The sequence below is a fragment of the Barbus barbus genome (assembly GCF_936440315.1).
Source record: "Barbus barbus genome assembly, chromosome: 19".
NCBI classification, from domain to species: domain Eukaryota; kingdom Metazoa; phylum Chordata; class Actinopteri; order Cypriniformes; family Cyprinidae; genus Barbus; species Barbus barbus.
In genome coordinates, this window is record NC_136747.1 from 680,559 (window position 1) to 702,942 (window position 22,384).

General features: G+C 40.6%; 1 protein-coding gene across 1 annotated transcript in view; it reads right to left on the bottom strand.

Moving 5' to 3' along the window:
- The window catches only part of tnxbb (tenascin XBb), a 43,657-nt gene extending 23,689 nt beyond the window's left edge, over positions 1-19,968 (bottom strand). The window contains exons 1-4 of the mRNA XM_079441797.1: positions 19,890-19,968; positions 17,040-17,591; positions 13,130-14,221; positions 9,215-9,330 (exon numbers count right to left, since the gene is read on the bottom strand). Coding sequence (XP_079297923.1) covers positions 9,215-9,330; positions 13,130-14,221; positions 17,040-17,403 — 1,572 coding nt within the window. The 5' untranslated portion in view covers positions 17,404-17,591; positions 19,890-19,968. The remainder of the gene's footprint in view (positions 1-9,214; positions 9,331-13,129; positions 14,222-17,039; positions 17,592-19,889) is intronic.
- Positions 19,969-22,384: the final 2,416 nt, after the last annotated feature.

Consider the following 22,384-nt stretch of genomic DNA (forward strand, 5'->3'; position numbering starts at 1 on the left):
GGAAAATGTGGCCCAAATCCAATTTTTTTTCCTCACATGTGACTCAGATCTGTTTTTCTCATGACAGTGTGAACAGCACAAACCTCAAGGAATCTGATATTTTCATTTTCGATTTGGGCCACTTCCATTTGTGGCACTAAGTCCAATGCAGGTCAGATGTTTTGCAATGCAACCGCAGTCTGAAAAGTCATATCATTATTAGCAACTTTTACGTCACTCTAGATCAACATTCGTCAATATTCTGTGCGCGTGGGAGTCACTTCAAAGATTTTACATACCCAAAGTTATCAAGACAGTTGTGAAAGGGTGTATAGGAAACGTCAACGGAAGCGTTCAGCTTCCTCGTGTGAAGACCAACGAGTGTAAAGACAGACAACTTTTTCCTGCACGACTTTGACCGAGCAACGACAGCAAGCACACACTTAAGTATCGTTTTTATCTTCCCTCACACTTTCCTATCCTCTATGCTTCCATGTCTATCATGTGTTTCCAAACCATTCCGGTTCTCTCTCAACCTCGCTATAAAAACACACGCAGAAGGTTACGTAACTCTGCTAACCTGTGCCCTATCTCTACATCTTCCACTGCACCTCTTTCTTTCTCTGTAGGTCTTTGGAATTGCCAGTCAGCTGTCAACAAAGCCGACATCATTTCTGCTTTTTCCTTACATTCCACACTCAGCATCCTGGGCTTGACTGAGACCTGGATTCGTCCAGAAGACTCGGCAACCCCAGCTGCTCTCTCTCACAATTTATCTTACCTCTCACACACCTAGGCAAGTTGGCCGGGGTGGGAGCACTGGTTTGCTCATTTCTAAGAATTGGAAATACTCTACCCACTCTCCCCTAGGCAATCTCAACTCATTTGAATCTCATGCCGTTAATGTAACAGCTCCTATAAGACTCCAGATTGTGGTAATCTTCCGTCCCCCTGGCCAAATTCTACCAACCTTCCTAGATGAGCTGGACAAACTGCTGTCCTCTTTCATGGAGGATGGCACTCCACTCTTAGTCTTCGGCGATTTCAACATTCACCTAGACAGGCCTTATGCTACAGACTTCCAGTCACTCCTAGCTTCATTTGATCTCAAATGCCTCACCACTACTAGCACGCACAAATCAGGCAACCAACTCGACTTAATTTATACACGCAATTGTTCTACAGATAACATTCTGGTACAACCACTACATATCTCTGACCATTTCTTCATTACATTTACTTTACATTTTGCTACCCAGGTGCCACCATCTGCCTTACCGGTTACTTTCAGACGCAACCTACGCTCCCTTTACCCCTCCCTTCTTTCCTCTGTAGTATCCTCCTCTCTTCCCTCGCCTACCCATTTCTCTTCTCTGGATGTGAATGCAGCCACTGACACTTTATGCGCTACCTTAACCTCTTGTCTAGACGACATCTGTCCTCTCTCCTCCAGGCCAGCACGGGCTGCCCCTTCTAACCCCTGGTTATCCGATGTTCTTCGTGAGATTTGGACCAAACTCAGAGTGGCAGAGAGAAAATGGCGCAAATCAAACGATCCGTCGGACCTGAGTAGGTATCAGTCTTTGCTTTCATCTTTCTCTACTGAAGTCCACACTGCCAAATCCTCACATTTCCACAACAAGATCAACAGTGCTCCAGACATGCGTAATCTCTTCAGAACATTTAATTATCTCCTCTGTCCCCCTCCTCCACCTCCCACCACTTTGATAACCACTGACGACTTTGCCTCTTTTTTCACAGACAAAACTAGAACAATCAGTAACCAGTTCTCAACTCCACAGGACCTCCAATCAACCACATCTACTGCTCTAACTCCCATCTTCTCCTTCTGTCCCCTCACCGAGGCAGAAGTGTCCAAACTTCTCCTCTCCAGCCATCCTACAACATGTCCTCTCGACCCAATCCCCTCACACCTTCTCCAAACAATCTCTCCCACACTCTTACCACCACTCACACACATTATCAACCCATCTCTCCTCACAGGCATCTTTCCCACAGCATTCAAGCAGGCTCGGGTAACCCCACTGATCAAAAAAACCTACATTAAACACTTCTCTTTTAGAAAACTACAGACCTGTCTCTCTCCTTCCATTCGTAGGGAAAACACTCGAACGAGTTGTCTTCAACCAGCTCTCACGGTTTCTTTCACAGTACAACAAACTTTGGGAAGTCGTGGCCTAATGGTTAGTGAGTCGGCCTTGTAATCCAAAGGTTGCGGGTTCGAGTCTCGAGCCGACAGGAATTGTAGGTGGGGGGAGTGAATGTCCAGCGCTCTCTCAACCCTCAATACCACGACTGAGGTGCCCTTGAGCAAGGCACCGAACCCCCAACTGCTCCCCGGGCGCTGCAGCATAAAATGGCTGCCCACTGCTCCGGGTGTATGTTCACGGTGTGTGTGTTCACTGCTGTGTGTGTGCACGTTGGATGGGTTAAATGCAGAGCACAAATTCCGAGTATGGGTCACCATACTTGGCTGAATGTCACTTCACTCACTGGATGCTAAACAGTCAGGTTTCAGGAGTGGCCATTCAACAGAGACTGCTCTACTCTCAGTCACTGAAGCCCTGCAAATTGCAAAGGCTGATTCCAAATCATCAGTCCTCATTCTGCTGGATCTTTCTGCTCCTTTTGACACTGTCAATCATCAGATTCTCCTGTCTACCCTCTCATCACTGGGATTCCACTTCCCTGGTTTGAATGCTATCTCACCGGTAGGTCTTTCAGGGTGGCCTGGGGAGGGGAGGTATCCAAACCACATCAACTGGTCACTGGAGTTCCTCAGGGATCGGTTCTTGGACCCCTCCTCTTCTCCACATACACTACATCGCTGGGTCCCATCATACATGCACATGGCTTCTCCTATCACTGCTACGCCGATGACACACAGCTCTATCTCTCTTTTCAACCAGATGACCCAACGGTAGCTGCACGGATCTCAGGCTGCCTGGCGGACATCTCGGCATGGATGAAAGAACATCACCTACAGCTCAACCTGCCACTCCGACTCTACAGCATGACTTCACAATTCAGTTTGGCTCATCAATGATTACCCCATCAACTTCGGTCAGAAATCTTGGTGTAATCTTCGATGACCAGCTGACCTTCAAAGAGCACATTGCAAAGACGGCTTGATCCTGCAGGTTTGCACTATACAACATCAGAAAGATCATGCCCTTTCTGACAAAGCATGCTGCACAACTTCTTGTCCAGGCCCTTGTCGTTTCTAGATTGGACTACTGCAATGCTCATCTGACTGGTCTGCCATCAAACACAATCAAACCTCTAACAAATTATTCAGAATGCAGCGGCACGACTGATCTTCAACGAGCCCAAAAGGCTCTTTTCACACCTCTCTTCATCTCCTTGCACTGGCTACCAGTGGCAGCTCGCATCAAGTTCAAGACACTGATGCTTGCATACAGAACTACCACAGGCTCAGCACCCTCCTACTTCCACTCACTATTACGAACCTACATCCCCTCCAGAAGTCTGAGATCTGCTAGCGAGCGACGCCTTGTGGTACCATCACAGAGAGGCTCAAAATCACTCTCCAGAACATTCTCGTTCACCATTCCTGGCTGGTGGAATAATCTTCCCACCCCTATCCGGAATGCCGGATCCCTGTCAATCTTCAAGCAACAACTGAAAACTCATCTCTTTCGGCAGTACTTGACTTCATCCTAAACTCAAAAAAAAAAAAAAAAAAAAACTCTTTCCCTCTATCTTTCTCTCCCTCCCTTACTAGCTTGTACTTATTTGAACAATGATTGAGACTTGGTGTTACGAGCACTTCCTCTGTCTGATTGCCTCTTCAAGATGAATCACTTTTTGTATTCCCCAATTGTAAGTCGCTTTGGATAAAAGCGCCTGCCAAATGACTAAATGTAAATGTAAAATATAGGGTATATATATGACAACACTATATACAAGAAAAACATGAGGGCTTATATCAGAATAGTTTAAAACTTTTTCACCGGGAGATGATGTCTGATTGTCGGCGGAGGTCAGACACCTGGACAAGTAGGGCTTGCTGCAGTCCACAACATCCAGGGGGAGTGGTTGGATTCACATCTAGGGGGTGGAGATTGGTAGGTTTATGAGTGGAGATGGGGTGGGTTGGTTTAGGTATAGGCAGGTGGGAGGAGTTGGATCTGTATCGAACCACGCCCCCTGGATCTTGTAGGCTGCAGCGAGACGCTTCTCCGCCTGGATGAGCCCCAGGGAAATATCCCCAGTGAAGACCTCAATTAAAAATACAATAAAACTAAAAATAAAACAAAATAACTAAACATATAATAAAATACCTAACTACATAATACTATTATTTTTTTGGAACAATATAAAAATAGAAATATAATGCATTTATACATTTAAAATTTTATTTAAATCAATAATTAAACAATAAATAAACAATAGTATTCTGGCCATAGAACTGGCCCCCGACTGAGCCTGGTTTCTCCCAAGGTTTTTTTCTACATTCTATCACAGAGGGAGTTTTGGTTCCTTGCCACTGTCGCCTCTGGCTTGCTCAGTTTGGGACACTTAATTTCTAGTGATTATCGTCAATTTGATTTCACAGATACTATTTAAACTAAACTGAGCTAGACAATGACATCTCTGAATTCAATAATGAAATGCCTTTAACTGAAAATTGAATGTTTAATCTTATTATTATACATTACTGACACTATCCTCCAGTTTGATACCGTTAAGTGCTTTGACGCAATCTGTATTGTTAAAAGCGCTATATAAATAAAGGTGACTTGACTTGACTACACTGGCTCCATCTTAAACATGGTGTACATTTTAATATCTTGCTGATTACTAAAGCCCAGAAGGGGACTGTGAGCAGAAAATCAGTTTCCTATTTATTGCCCAAACTCTGGAACTATCTACCTAACACTGTTTGGGAGGCAGACACTCTCTGTCAGTTTAAATCTAGATTAAAGACATATCTCTATAACCTGACTTACACATAACACACTAACACATTTCTATAATTCAAATCTGTTAAAGGATTGTTAGGCTGCATTAATTAGGTCAACCAGGACTGGGAACACTTCCCATAACACCCGATGTGCTCGTTACATCGTAAGAAGAATGGCATCCACCCTAATATTAGTCTGTCTGACTGTCTATCTCTCCCTAATACCATCATTATGGTAGTCAGCTGAATCCAGCCTGTATCCAGATAAGATTTTGGTCTGCACCCAGGAATGACCACAACAGCCCCACATTGAAGGCCATGACCATTATATGAGTCCATGAGACAGATTCTCAGCGATGACCTTGACTACCAGACAAGCGCTCAGCACAGATTCCTAGCTATGCCAGGACCAGCTGGGACCGAAACATGGTTTTAACAAGAAGGATGTTCAGCAAGTTGAACGTTTGATAAAACTGAACTTTGAACCTCTGTAGAAACAAGATGACTTGACTTTACATGACTATTAGACTTCTCTTGTGCTCTTTTTGGGCTTTGTAGGAAGTCTTTGTAGGAAGCTGTCTGAGAGCTGCGGATTAGACTGAAGTGCTTCAAATACTGTTGCATGCGAAAATAAGAGTTTCAGCATGTTGGGATATTTCAGAGATTACAGCAACATCACATTTCATTTCTGAAGCATCTGATGAACTGGCTGTAGTCTTTCATTGATAGAGCTTACATCACCCACCCCACAGCAGATTGATAACATGTGTTCCTTAATGAACAATTGCTGACAGAAACAGGCCATCAAACAGAGCTGAAACATCACTGTAGTCCAGCAGCTGGTTGCAACAAACCCCTCAGCTTTTTAATTACCTCAGCTCTCCTACAGAAGCTTCCCTCTTCCTGGTCCAGAAATGAAAAATCCAATAACAGTCAGAACTACTCACGTTGCATTTGCATTGTTAAAAGTGCTATACAAATAATAGTGACTTGACTTGACACCACAGTCACGGTGACATGTACTGTATGTCTTCTGTGGCTCCCTATCAAAACTGGACTTTATCATTGTAAAAAAATTGTGCCGTTAAATAACAGTAATTTATTGGCAGTAGAGTTGCCAGTAATGTACTGTTAATTTACAGCATGTTACTGTTATACTACCATGGAAATTAACTCTGCTCCAATTGGTTCAAACAGAGTTTAAAATAATAGTATTCATATGGCATTAGTAATGTGAACTTATATCATTTGAGTCCACTGAGAATAAATATTTCTTAGTATAAAACTGCAAACACTTTAAATAACTAAAAACATGTCTTTAACTCAAATCGTTTCAGTTCGTCATCAGATATAGCACACATGCAAATACTTAACAAAAAGATAATTGCTGCTTAAGCAACTGCACAATTACTGTCTTTAAACAAAGCAGCAGAACATCAGTGTTTGCGGCTCATTATTGACCTGAAGCACAGGCTCTACTCTGCAGCACAATGGTGACCCACAAACCTACATTAAACTAACAGATCTATCTTGTGCAAAAACACATTAACACAGTTCAGTTTAATATTTACTCTCCTGATCAGTTCACGACTTTCCATAACTGTTTTCTGTGGACCTTCACTAATATTTCAGTAAAAATAACTTTTTTCGGTTGGTTAATCTGACTGTTACGATTTAGAGTAAATTGCTGTTTTTGAATTAACGGTAATCTGCTGGCAGTACGGTTGCCAGTAAGTAACTGTTTTTCTACACTTTGTTGCCATAAATTAATTACAGTTTATTGCTGTTAAATTACATTTCATGCTTTTTTTTTTCTCTTACATCTTTAATACTTTAAACCCCACAACACAATCCTCATTTTTAAATGAACACTTATAATGTGTGCACACTACAGAGTGTTAAAGTAACACTGAATCAGTGCTGAAGTTAATGAGATAATTATGTGATTAAGTGATGATTGTGCATTAGTGATGAACACCTGCTGTTAACAAGCAGTCACAGAATGAAAGAGAAACACAAGAACTACAGCTGACTTCAGACGTAGCTTAGATTAAATCAACTGAAAAAAAGAAGACATTAAATCTCTCAAGAGCTGATTAAACAACTCCTAAATCAGCATTAATTCACACATTACTAACCAGACTGATGCTTTTTCTGTCAAAAGTTCACTGAAATGCAAGTTGTTTTTTAACTACCATGAGGGAGATCAGTGTTAGCTTTAGTTGGGCTCTTGAACCTTGACTTTCATAATTTGAGCTCTGTTTTGGCTGTTATGAAAGTGTGTTTTAAAGCACATTTATTATGGCGAAAAGAACCAAAGCAAAAGCAGTAATATTATTAGTTTTGTTTTGATAATGACATATCCATCATTAAACGTTATTTTCACCCAGGAGTTTATAACAATGTTTCTTCTGTTACCAAAGTGATGTAATACCAGTCTGCGCATTCATACTCTAGTTTATGTAAGACTGTTAAAACATTACTGACAACAACCCAAAGAATGCTATGAAACACACACCTCAAAAATCAGTGAAACTCAACAATGGTGACTATCAACCAAAATAAACAGATCAACTCTGAACATCACACACTACTAAAACTCAACAACAACAAAAAGCAATTATAAAAGCAAATAGAAAGAATTAGAGAAAATAAGAGGACAATTCAGTGGCATAATTTATTCATGCCACAATGCATGCTGGGAGTCATGGGTGAGTTTTGTAAAGTGCTGGGATGCAGCATGCATTGCATCATTAAGCTTTTGACTCACCATTGTTGAGATTCATATGCTGATTCTTGATGTCTGTGGGTGTCTAAATGATGCTATAGTACGGACAGTTTTGAGCATAAGATGTTTTACAATTCTTCGTAATTAATGTTATTTTGCATTATCATATAAGAAAAACCACACCACTCCATTAAAGATTTAATGAGATTAGAGAAGCAGGCTGCTTCATGATGATTACAACCCAAAAGCACTTATATTTTTGGCTTTTAATGCTATAGTAAACACATTTTACAAACACACATATAAAAACCAAAAAAATCTAGTGCTGAAATGTCAAGGGTCAAGAGCACAACTAAAGCAAACGCTGATTGCCATAATGGTGAGGTCAAACGCAAGGTTTTCAATAAAGCATCTAAATGTCTATTAATTCTCAAATATTTTTTGTAGATATATGACAGAAATAAAGTCAGACTGTGAAGCTGGTGATGCTCTTTGTGGAGTTGTCTAATCATCCATTCAGTTGATTTCCTCTAAGGCTGTGGCTGTTTGTCAGTTGTAGTTTCATTTCTTGCTCTTTTCTTCAGTGATTCTGCTTGTTAACATCAGCTGAAATCACTCATTAGTTTTCATTTTCTCAGTGAGGTGGACTATATTAGTAAACTCATGTAGGGAATAGTGAATGAGGGTGTAGGGTGTGATTTGAAACACAGTCTCTGAGTGCTGTTACTTCACAGGACGGCAGAAGGATACTTTCTCGAAAACAACAAATGTTACTCAGAATTCATTGTTTTTTACGGGATTTTACTGTTGTAATGAAAAAAAAGGATGTTACTGTCAGAAAATGGCCATTTTTCACAGCATTTATTTTTACAGTGTAGTCACTCGTAGCGATGTGTGTTGTTGTGTATAGTTTCAGTAACGTTGAGATGGTTGATGAGGTAGAGATGGGCACTAAACATTCAGAGGGCTGTAAATCAAAACAAGGCTTCTATCCAAAGCAAATAGCTAATTTTTCCACTGCCAGATTGGGCTGATTTTATGTCTGTGTAAAAATTTATTTGTTTTCCTTTGGAAAACAGACTCAGCCAGATTTAAATTTGGGCTGCTATGGGTTTTGTTAAATGCTTTTCTGTATTTGATTTCAGAAGAGGGGGAAAAGTGGGTGATTCTCATTTACGGTTTGTTTATTTATTTTGGATGTACTGTATAAATGATGTATAAATCCTTAAAATGATTTATTCAGTAATTAATTTTAATTTGAAATAATCTGTCATTTTCACATTATTTTATTTTAAGTTTATTGTCATTGCCATTGCCATTGTACATTTTCTTTGTTAAATGTGATTCTTATTGAAAGGAATAAATCCTGTTTCATTCCATCTCTGAAGTGTTTGAAGGGTGGAAGTGACCTTGAAGTGTTTTCCGGGTTCAACGTCTACTGCTATTATTCACCCATTTGTCCTTTTTAGAGATAACAATGAGATCGGTGCTTATTGTGTTCATCATGCAGTGTGTCGTAATGAGTTTGTATATGTAATGTGTGGTAGTGCTGTACTTGCCCTGCTGGTGAAGGTGATGTGGTAGGTGTCATACTGCATGGCAGGTGGAGTCCAGAACAGAGTAACAGATGACTCAGTGATGTCCCTGGTGTTGAGACGCGAGATGCCTGCCAGTGCTGGACAGAAGACAAAACATTCAAACCCACCTGTTTCTACTTGAAACAATAACTGCAGTGCTGTATGTCTGATTACTGCTGACCCGCTGCTGTATTCACTCACCAAGAGCACTCATAAAGACATAGTGAACACTCAGGGCAATACAAAATATGCTGGATCGTTACCATATGTGTAGATTATTTAAACACCTTAAAATGGATTATAAAGACGCTCTTTAAAATGTCTGTCTGTAAAACTGTTATACCATATGCTCCTTCCCAGTGACACTACTATAATTCAGATTATAGTAGTGTCTACTATAATCTGAAATCAGATTATAGTAGACATATAATCTGATTTGGATTTGTCACTTTCCATGAATAGCTTCCAAAATAAGGCTTGAAACTCCTAAAGGGTCAAATATACAGGTGCTGGTCATAAAATTAGAATATCATGAAAAAGTTTATTTATTTCAGTAATACCATTCAAAAAGTGAAACTTGTATATTAGATTCATTCATTACACACAGACTGATATATTTCAAATGTTTATTTCCTTTAATTTTGATGATTATAACTGACAACTAATGAAAGTCCCAAATTCAGTATCTCAGAAAATTAGAATATTGTGAAAATGTTCAATATTGAAGACACCCGGTGCCACACTCTAATCAGCTAATGAACTCAAAACACCTGAAAAAGCCTTTAAATGGTCTCTCAGTCTAGTTCTGTAGGCTGCACAATCATGGGGAAGACTGCTGACTTGACAGTTGTCCAAAAGACGACCATTGACACCTTGCACAAGGAGGGCAAGACACAAAAGGTCATTGCTAAAGAGGCTGGCTGTTCACAGAGCTCTGTGTCCAAGCACATTAATAGAGAGGCGAAGGGAAGGACAAGATGTGGTAGAAAAAAGTGTACAAGCAATAAGGATAACCGCACCCTGGAGAGGATTGTGAAACAAAACCCATTCAAAAATGTGGGGGAGATTCACAAAGAGTGGACTGCAGCTGGAGTCAGTGCTTCAAGAACCAGCACGCACAGACGTATGCAAGACATGGGTTTCAGCTGTCGCATTCCTTGTGTCAAGCCACTCTTGAACAAGAGACCGCGCCAGAAGCGTCTTGACTGGACTGCTGCTGAGTGGTCCAAAGTTATGTTCTCTGATGAAAGTAAATATTGCATTTCCTTTGGAAATCAAGGTCCCAGAGTCTGGAGGAAGCGAGGAGAGGCACATAATCCACGTTGCTTGAGGTCCAGTGTAAAGTTTCCACAGTCATTGATGGTTTGGGGTGCCATGTCATCTGCTGGTGTTGGTCCATTGTGTTTTCTGAGGTCAACGCAGCCATCTACCAGGAAGTTTTAGAGCACTTCATGCTTCCTGCTGCTGACCAACTTTATGGAGATGCAGATTTCATTTTCCAACAGGACTTGGCACCTGCACACACTGCCAAAGCTACCAGTACCTGGTTTAAGGACCATGGTATCCCTGTTCTTGATTGGCCAGCAAACTCGCCTGACCTTAACCCCACAGAAAACCTATGGGGTATTGTGAAGAGGAAGATGCAATATGCCAGACCCAACAATTCAGAAGAGCTGAAGGCCACTATCAGAGCAACATGGGCTCTCATAACACCTGAGCAGTGCCACAGACTGATCGACTCCATGCCACGCCGCATTGCTGCAGTAATCCAGGCCAAAGGAGCCCCAACTAAATATTGAGTGCTGTACATGCTCATACTTTTCATGTTCATACTTTTCAGTTGGCCAACATTTCTAAAAATATTTTTTTTGGATTGGTCGTAATTGATATTCTAATTTTCTGAGATACTGAATTTGGGACTTTCATTTGTTGTCAGTTATAATCATCAAAATTAAAGGAAATAAACTTTTGAAATATATCAGTCTGTGTGTAATGAACTAATCTAATATACAACTTTCACTTTTTGAATGGTATTCCTGAAATAAATCAACTTTTTCATGATATTCTAATTTTATGACCAGCACCTGTATGTTTGAAATGTTATCATAGATGTATGTGTTGAAGGAAGTTGAAAATAATTATAAATATTCAGTAGCTGCAAGCAGCAATTATCTGTGCCAAGCACCCTAAATGCAAAAATCAGCCAATTGTAATGTGATTTAATTGCTTATCACTTTTGACCAATAGGTGGCGCTCTTATCAAATTGATGTGGTCAATGTGAAGTGACAATGGGACACATAAAGTTTGGTGTCAGTATGCCACAGGTTTCAGAGATACACCCTTAGATGCAGTTTGGCATCATGCCATCAGCATGAAATCAAAAGCTTTTAGCCAGCATGATCTGGAGATGATCCAGATTGAATTTGGTGAAAATTTGATCAATGGCTAAGATAAGTTCAGAAAAGTAGGTTTTTAAAACTTTTCAAAATGGCAGACAACAAGCTAAAAAGCTGTCTTGAGATTTTTGAGTATCTTCAAAGGATTGTGCCACATACCGAGTTACAATGATATGCCAATATGTAGCATTTTACACCAAAATTCAAAACAGCAGACATCCATAATGGCCGATATTAAAGTTTCACTCAATATGCCCCACCAAATTCAGATTTATTAGTCGCTATAAATAACTAGAAAAACAAAGTGCAGTAAAATGTAAAACTATTTGCACTACAAACCAGCATGCTTATGATTACAAGTAATAAATAAATATAATATGATAGAAAGTATAATTTGCAATAATCACACAACAACACAACAAGTCTGGTTCAAGTTTTTAAAACAGCCTCACATGCTCATGAATTAATTAGTGTGTTATTTAAGAGCAGCTTGACTAATCAGCTGGAATTCCATACATCTTTGTTGGTATGCAATAATGTGTGTGTTCACTGCTGTGTGTATGCACTTTGGATGGGTTAAATGCAGAGCACAAATTCCGAGTGTTGGTAACCATACTTGGCCACATGTCACTTCATTTTATTAAAAGAGCATGACAATGTGACTAAATCTCCTATGACAACTTGCAGTGTTATCATCAAGGAAAAGAACAATGCTGCAGACAACAGATAAATGCCGTAATCACTGTTTTCCATGTTCATGAATTAAATATTTTTACTCTGCTTTTTAAAAATACCGGGTAGCCATGTTTCATATGCACTTGGCCGATCACCATATACGTATGTCACTGATAGTTCTTATAGAACTGTTTAAGAGCCCTGCTCTGAAGTAGAAGCTAATTTAGTTCCCCCATACAGAGTTCCTAGAACTAAAACTGTTCCTAGTTCCTGCGGTGTGAAGAGACCAAAAAGCAGGAACTTCCACCAATAGTTCAAGGAACTACGAGAAGGTTCCTCCGGTGCGAAAGCCCCTAATAATATAGTCGTTTTTTCCCCCCCAGCATCACAGTATGTCACTTTTTCATGTTCTATAGAGCAGTGGTTTTCAATTAGGGGCCCAGAGCCCACTCGGGGGCCTCAGCAACTTTCAAAGGGGCTGCAGAATGACTTGTGATTGAACACTCCCCGTTGCTGTTAATATTTAAAAAAAAAACCCTGTAAAACAAGCATAATTACAGCAGACGAAACACAGGAAACATTGTGCTGTTGGATTGTGGGGGCCCTAGCATCAGAAAGGTGTCTCTTAATTATTCATGAGAGTTTGTGGACTTATCCTATGAGAAGAGAGTGTCATAATTACTATGACACCATGAGACATGGTGCTTCAAATGCTAAAGTGCTTCAGTGAGTTGATACCATGCTGAGACTTAAATGTGCAGACGTTTTACACAGATTTTATTGCAGTACTCACTAATACAGTAATATATCACGTGCATCACTCACCAGTGTCGCAGTTTTCGCCTGTGAACCCAGACTGACACTTGCTGCAGTCGGGCCCCGTGAAACCACGCTGGCACGCGCAGCGGCCCCTCACACAGCGGCCCTTGTTATTGCAGTTTTTGGGGCAGGTTTTGGTGGAGCAGTCCTGACCGGAGAAGCCCACGTCACAGACACACTTCCCGTTCACACATCTGCCTTTGTTATTGCAGTCATTGGGACAAGTCTCAGCTGAGCAGTCTGGTCCAGTAAAACCGCTATCACACACACAGCGGCCGTCGACACATCTGCCGTGGTTACTGCAGTCTCCAGGACAAGATCTGGATGAGCAGCCGGGGCCCGTAAAGCCGCTCTCACAGACACACTTGCCGTTTACACACTGTCCACGATTGTTGCAGTTCTCCGGACATGTTTTGACAGAGCAGTCTGGTCCAGAGAAGCCAGGATTACACACGCACTGTCCGTTCACACATCGGCCCCTGTCATTACAGTTCCCCGGGCAGGACGTCTCAGAGCAGTCCTGACCAGAGAATCCTGAGTTGCACACGCATTTTCCATTCACACAGTGGCCCCTTTTATTGCAATTAGCCGGACAGCCCCGTGTCCCGCAGTTAGGCCCGGTAAACCCTGCATCACACACACACCTGCTGTTCACACAGCGGCCCCGCTTGTTACAGTTATCCGGACAGCCCCGTGTCCCGCAGTTAGGCCCAGTAAACCCTGCATCACACACACACCTGCCGTTCACACAGTGGCCCTGCTTGTTACAGTTATCCGGACAGCCCCGTGTCCCGCAGTTAGGCCCAGTAAAGCCAGCATCACACACACACCTGCCATTCACGCAGGGGCCCCTGTCGTTGCAGTTATCAGGACATGTGCTGGAGGAGCAGTCTGGGCCAGTAAAGCCTGGGTCACACACACACTGGCCGTTCACACATCGGCCCTGGCTGCTGCAGTCATCAGGGCAGTCGGGCATGCTGCAATCAGGCCCGCTGAATCCTGGGAAACACACACATTTGCCATCTACACAGCGACCCTGGTCACTGCAGTCATCTGGACACTCGTCGGTCGTGGGACGAACAGTGGTACAGACCACACCTGTGGAGAAATAAGAACACATCACATGGTCACAGAGTGAAAAAAAAGCTAAAGCTAAACTTTAGTCTAAAAACAGCTTATATTGCCAAAGCAACAGCTTGTGGAACGTACTCTATGATGTACTTCTAGAGATTATTGTCAATTTGATTTATTTAAACTAAACTGAGCTAGACAATGACATCTCTGAATACAATAATGAAATGCCTTTAACTGAAAATTGAGTGTTTAATCTTATTATTATACATTACTGACACTCTATCCTCCAATTTGATACTGTTAAGGTCTTTGACACAATCTGTATTGTTAAAAGTGCTATATAAATAAAGGTGACTTGACTTAACATGTAATAGTGTGGATAAGCACCGCCTCCGCAGAAGATCAAGGCCTGCTTCTACATTACTGCCTGTTTAGCCCCACCCACCGATTCTACATTACTGCCTGTTTAACCCCACCCACATATTCTACATTACCGACAGTGTAGCAACGCCCACCGATTTACATCACTGCCTGTATAGCCCCACCCACCAATACTACAACACTGCCTGTTTAGCCCCACCTACCGATTTACATCACTGACTGTTTAGCCCCGCCCACCGATTTACATCACTACCTATTTAGCCCCACCCTCCGATTATACATCACTGTCTGTTTAGCCCCTTCCACCAATTCTACATCGCTGCCTGTTTAGCCCCACCCACCGATTTACATAACTGACTTTTTAGCCCCACACACCGATTATACATCACTGTCTGTGTAGCCCTCCCTACCGATTATATATCACTGTCTGTGTAGCCCCGCCCACTGATTCTATATCGCTGCCTGTATAGCCCCTTCCACCAATTCTACATCGCTGCCTGTTTAGCCCCACCCACCGATTTACATAACTGACTTTTTAGCCCCGCACACCGATTATGCATCACTGTCTGTGTAGCCCTCCCTACCGATTATATATCACTGTCTGTGTAGCCCCGCCCACTGATTCTACATCGCTGCCTGTTTAGCCCCTTCCACCAATTCTACATCGCTGCCTGTTTAGCCCCACCCACCGATTTACATAACTGACTTTTTAGCCCCGCACACCGATTATACATCACTGTCTGTGTAGCCCTCCCTACCGATTATATATCACTGTCTGTGTAGCCCCGCCCACTGATTCTACATCGCTGCCTGTTTAGCCCCGCCCACCGATTCGCACATGTTGTAGGTAAATGACAAGAGTGGTAAATGCAGGTCTACGCAGAAACCAAATGATAAACTTTATTTGATTAACTTGATTTTTAATGAAGATCCAGACCACATCGGTAAGAACTTGCTTACTTCCTTTTACCGCTGATTTGTTTACAAACAAGGCACAATTCGATGCAGGATTTTCAGAAAGACTGAATCAGATTGAATCTTGAGACAATGCTGTGCAACTATATTGGATCTGACGGTAATGTCACACAAGTGTGAGTAACTGTTTTTATTACGTGATCACTATTTCTTTGTCTGTTAAACAGATCGTTGATATGAGTATTTATGTGTTTTTGACCTAAATCACAGCAGCGTCCATCTGTGAGGAATGTAGGCTGTTAAACATAAACATAAACTATTAGCCAATTACAGCAAGGGGTGTTTACTTCAGAGTCTACAATCCTCCACACCTATTCAAACAGAGCCTTCTGATGAGGGGGTCAAAAACAGGACAGAAAAAAGACTATTACTTCTAAATTATGATGTTTTTTGATGTAAAAGTCTTGATAACATTATAAGTGAACCTCAGAGAACAGTACAGAAAAACAAACAAACAAATGTTTTTAAATAAAAACAGGCAGTTCATGACCCCTTTAAAGTCTCTCATTGTCAATATTCAGATGAAATGGTTGTTATAGTTCACAAGTCATATGCACTAATTTTATGGTACTTCAGCCACAGCTGTTTTTTATTCTTTCTTTTTTTTTCAGAAAAAAAAAAAAAAAATACATTCGTTTTTTTTTCCTGTTTATATTTTGCTGTTCGCTTTGTTTAAATTCATAATTAATCATAAAAGCAATATTCATACTGTACATGAAACTTTTGTGTTTAGTACAGTATCTTGTGTATGCTGTGTTTACTAGAGCAGCCGCAGCCGTTCACACTGTTCACACATTCCACTTTATTCTGCATACATGACTAATAATTATCCATTAAAAGGACATTGACATTGTAACATTTTTACTAGAAAACAAGACTGTTAAAAAGAGAGGTTAAAAACAAGACTGCAGTGTGAAATGTGAAATGAGATTCAGCAAATGTTGCTTTCCCGTAGAGGATTTTACACAAACAGCTGCTTTGCTCACATAAACTATGATGACATATTTTCTCATGGGTTCTTCAATGAACATTTTTTCTATTCTATTCTATTCTATTCTATTAGTAGTAGTAGTAGTAGTAGTAGTAGTGCAGTAGTAATGTATCAAAGATACTTCCTGAATATAAGCAGGACTGTGCATGAGGAACTGAATGTATTGGATTGCTTATGGAATTTTGATTATCCAGAACAAATGCTAAAGGATTTAAATGGGAGAAATAGGGATGCTCTATGAATCCCCTGATAATTTAATTATTTCTAGAGACATTTGGAATCCTATTCTGAAGCAAACCGATAATAATAATAATAATAATAATTTTAGTTCATCTAGTAGGATCTGATTTGATTAGAACTGAATATTTCCTATAAGGAAATCCTTAAGGACTGGTCAGGATAGAGATTCCAGACATCCTGTACACACATGCTTCAGGATATTTTAGACTAGCGCTCTAGATTTGACAAGCTTGTCTGGAACTGGATGAGCATTACCTTTGCTCTGTTGGGAGCTGCAGCATCCTTCTGGACCTCCACATTTCTCCCTCAGATCAGACACCTCCTTCTCCAGTCTTTCAATGCGATCACGTAGGGCTGCGAAGTCCAGCTCGCACTGACCACAAGCTGAACCTGACCCTGGCACCAGACGGATCCGATGGGTCAAGACCAGAGGAGAATCAGGATCCAAGTCTAGCTCTCTGTCTTTGGACCCATCTTGTGCACATGTGTCCGAAATAACAAGTTTAATAGGCTGGGGTTTGATGTCTCTGGAGACGCGCTGAGCTCCTGTCTGCAGATGTTGGCTGGACAGGGCAGGACTTGGCAGAAGTAGAAGCAGGAAAGGCAACACTAATGCCATGTTTACTGGGAGAAACACCCCCAAACCAATGGATGATGATTGGTTCTGTAAATGAGAACGTATTTTATTCTACTCAGATCGGCAGGCAAAACATTTAAACTCAGTTTTCGCAGATACACTGTTGAATCTCAGATCTGGAGTGATGATCAGCGTTGCAGTGTCCTCTTCTCTTTAAGCGTCTATCCCTCCTGGTCCAAACAAATATGAATTTCAGTCAAGTTTTGTCATGCAGAAATCAATATTAGACATTCACCATACAGAGGATAGTCAACATAAAAACAGCATTTGCAATCCATTTACATCCAACTTTGAGGGTGCAACAGAAGGTTTGAAGAGATGTATGAAAAAGTAAGAGGGACTGTTGAAAGTAGTTTCAAAGCTAATTTAATTTTGATGAAAGATTTTCAACTTTTTTGATGAATGTCACAGAATGAGAGCAAACAGGGTCAGCTCTGATGTTGTGTTGACTTTATATAATGTTGTCAGTCGTGTCCACAAGCTGCGACACAGAGGCTCCGGTGTCAGTCTTCCAGATCAAACCAGAGAAAGTAAATGTCACGACCTGAGAAAACATCATTTCCATGCTAAGTAATAAAATTTATTTATATGTCTGAAAATACTGCTGGAGATTCAGTTAGTTCTGGTCAGCAGTGGCATGTGAGAACAGACAGCAGTTCTGCTCTGAGCTACTTTAGTTTCTGATGTCATGTTTTTTGGACATTATTTCTCACTATGGCATTTTGGACATGCACCATGAGACTAGCACTAGCAGTGTTTTTTGTTTGTTCATTTTCTTCTTAACGCCATTATGGCACCTATATTCATACTCATGGCTATATTCATGGCGAGAACCAGTCAATCCAGACACATCTGTCTCTAGATAGCCCAGCCCCAAATTCAAGCCACAGGTTGATTTCAGTGATACTTTCCCATAAAAATCAGCAGAACAATAGTTCTAGTGCTTAAATGCCAGAATGTGATGCATGAAATAACCAGGCAGTGTTTCCTGAGACCATAGTAACTTAGTTGCATATTTGGCATTTGAGCCATGTTGGTTCACTATTATAACATCAACTGATGTCATTAAAATATTTTTTTTTCATTGTTAAAAGCTATTTTGCTCAAGAGCATGATTTCAACACGATAAACAGTACTAAAAAGAAACTGCTTCTAACCGCAGGTGTGTTAGGAAACGCACCCTGTGTCTGGAGGGTCAGACAGACTGATTGATGAGGGGTTAAGTGAAAAGACTACAGCTAAAATGACATCAGCTTTAAAGGAGATTTGAACTCCATCGAGAGAGAGATCAACGCGCAGCGGCAGTTCACTTGTTCCCATAAAACACTGTTTCCAATCCAGCAGAGTAGAATTTTTCACAAGCATAAATCTTTATAAAGATAAGTTTATTTGTGTAAAAGTGTTGTTACTGTTAACTAAAACTATAACATTTAAAAAAAACACACACATTTTGTAGATGCTTTTATTCGAAGTGAAATTGCATACAAGGTACATTTTATGAGTTCATAAAGTGCCTATAGTCGTAATAAAATAAAAATATTAGATTAAAAAACTTAAAACAATGTAACAACAATTAGGAAATAATTAAAATGAAAGAGGTTTAAGTTGAAGTAAACTAAGTAACTAAAACTGAAATAAAAAAACATAATAATAAAGATAAATCGAAATGTCTATAAAAAATCCAATATAACAAAATGAATAAAACTACACTTTTCATCATTCAGCGTTCCTCGCTATAGACAGGTTTTCCTGCCACAGTCGCCTTTGTCTTTTTTACTGAATGTTTTATGGTTCAATTTCTGTGAAGCTGCTTTGGAACAATATGTATCATGAAATACATATAAAACTGACTTGAGTATTTCAGCTGCTGTACCCCTCAGCCCGCTCCTGATGATTTTTCCTGCCCATCTCATCATTTCTCTTCATTAACAAATGTCATCATCAGTTTACCGTCACACAAATGAGCCCTGTCTAAACTCGCAGAACCTCTTCTGTGTCAGTCTTTTTCAGAAGTGCATAATAACAGGCAGGCCAGACAGACAGACGAGTGTAATATTCTGCACATTCTGATAATAAAAACGGTACAGATCACGTGACCACCATTCCCTGACAAGATGAAAACTTGAAAAGATACAAGCTTTTTTTGAGATTGTAAGCAGAACCACTTCAGTCCAAACTTCAGAAGAGCAGGGCACATGATTACTGTGACAATGAACAGATCTTTAGAAAACTTTCTTTCTTTTTTAATCAGAGCATAAATTCAGCATGTTTGTTTGGTGAAAGAGTTCTTCTCTAAGTAGCCTAACTCTGAATAAGTGCAACTCTTTGTTTGTTTGTTTCTGTTTGGATAGACATGCAACTCTCTTATAAAGCATTTTGAAAAGTCAAAGATGCTGAAGCTTCTGCAGTTTGTGATTTAAGGCCTCAAGCGCTCATGAAGTGATGAGCGAGAGAGGTGTCAGTCTTACCTGTGGAGCCGCTGATGCTGGATGCTGCTTCTCTCTCCTCCTGTCAGTGGGTCGCTGCTCTGAACGCTCCTGATTGACTGGGAAGAAAGAGCGAGGGGGCAGAAGAGAGAGAGAGAGAGGGAGGAGAGCAGTAAAATTTCCTCATTCTTGAAGAATTTTTCCTCTCTCTCTCTCTCTCCTCACTTCCCCCTCAGCTTCTCTCTGATGTAATTCTATGTGCTTTACAGGTCCCTGCTGGGCGGATCGTTTCGATGGAAAACATCTGATTTTTTTTAGATATTTTGAATGACCAGCTTGAAGGTTTTATGTCTTTGAACTCATCTCTGGATATTTCTCTGTTGCATGGTCTTTTTTAAAAGTGATTTGCACATTTAATTTACCAGGCATGTTCATTGAGTCGCAGATGAACACACGTTCCTGATTACGTCTCAGTTTGCTTTAGGACAGAAACATCTTTCAATATTTAGAGGTTCCTCTTAAATCACAGCTGTGTGAACAAAATAACAAATGGCCAATAAATAATGATCTGCCCCAAAACCTAAATATCTTGCCGCACCACATCAGAATGGCAATCCTGCATAACAATTCATTTAAATCATGACTTTATTGAATCATTACAGACAATTCACTGAAAGCACACAAGGGGTTTTCAATCATCTATTACACTGTGCTAATATCAAACATTTCAGTTACACTTTATTTTGATAGTCATTCTGCTAACTATAAGTAACTTTGCCGTCAAGTAATTCTCATTAATTTGCAACTACATGTCTACTAACTCTCAGTAGGGTAGGTTTAGGGTTAGTAGAGTAAGTTGACACATACTTGAAAAGTTTCTGATAGTCAGTATGTTGTATGTTGTGGACCCATCATAATAAAGTGTTAGCAGATATTAAGCAGACAGTCTACTAATACTCTAATGACTGCTAGTTGACATGGAGTTGCAAACTTACTTACTGTTAGAATGTCTATAGTGGACTATCAGAATAAAGTATTACCCACATTTGCGCAGATGATGTAAGAAAATGTCTTACAGTGAATTCTCATCTTTATCAGTCCATGTGTTCTCTGGGAAACACATCTTGACTATTGCTACAAGAGTGATGTACTATCAAAGCAGTATATGTATATTTTACCGTTTTACTTCTTTCTCCTCCTCATTTTGTCCTAATTATGTCATCAGCATGTGTGACACAGCCACATTCTCATTGTCCTCTGTTTATGCAACTTTCCATCAAGCCTCTTTCTATTCTTCACGTTTTCTTTCCTCAAGAGACAGGCATCATTAGCGTTGTACCCAGACTCAGTCCCACAGAAACTCCAAGCGTTTTCTTAATGGCAGCGTTTCTAATGATGTCTGACGTCAGTCCGTGCAACGATATTCAGTTCCACCTACAGACAGACAGGAAAGGTCAGTTTTCAATGGTGGCCTTGAGATGCTTGGCATCAGAGATGCAGCTGAGGACAGACAGCCGTCTGTAGATCTCGCAGTACTTTCCCCTATCCCTGTGTGATCTGATCAAGCATTGGCAGGTGACGACCCTGAGTCTGTTAGCAAAGGAAATAACTCCCTGTTTATCTTCTGCACAGTGCTTGTACACAGGCCATAACTGTCTACTTTCATATGTTATGCCTGCACAGGACAGAAATGATCACAAACAAACTTGGCTCATTTGTGAAAGACCTGGAAGCAAATCTGATTCTGCATGTTGGATATTATTTGTCTAAACTAAACACCTTTTATGATTACAGTAAACTGCAGGATTGTGTGCTCAAGGTCACTTTATTTTCTGTGGATTTGCAGTATTTTGGAGCGGTTAACTCTCTGTAGACTTCGTGAAGCTTGAGAACCGTCCTGGAATAGTTTGTGTGGAAACAAAGCTAAGTGTCGCTGATGTTTTACAGTTTCAGCTCAGCAGGGTCTGCAGAGAAGACAATTTTCTTTAATTTAATACAGCAGCATCACGCAGATGGTGTCCGCTAAACATTTCGTCAGCTTGCCTCGTTAGCGCAGTTTTAACTAGCAGTCAATTCCCTGGTTCTCATATTCTGTGCAGGTGTTGTTGAGCAACCAACAAACCCTGTTTGGTCTCAGCACTGGAGAAGGTCAGATGAGGAGGTGGGGGTGTTTCACAGAGAGAGCCAGTGCTCTGATGACTGTACCTTATGTGTGAGTTTTCAGAGATGAAGCAAATCCGTCGTTTCACAGATGCCACACACTGATGCTGAAGTGAAAGTGAAAAAATGTGTGAAAGACAAATGTTTTACGAAAGCATTTGCAGCTTTCATAATTTTTATGATTTTCTGCTAGAATAAATGCTGGCTGGAGTTCATCCATCAGGATTGAGCTGAATGTGAGTTTGCAGTGGATTGTTGGAGATCTTCTACAAGGAACTGAAGATCAGATTTAAATTTGTTTTGCAGAGACTGTAAACTGCATATGAAGAGACCGAGTGTAAATCACAGAATGATAGCAGACTCAAACAATAACTAAA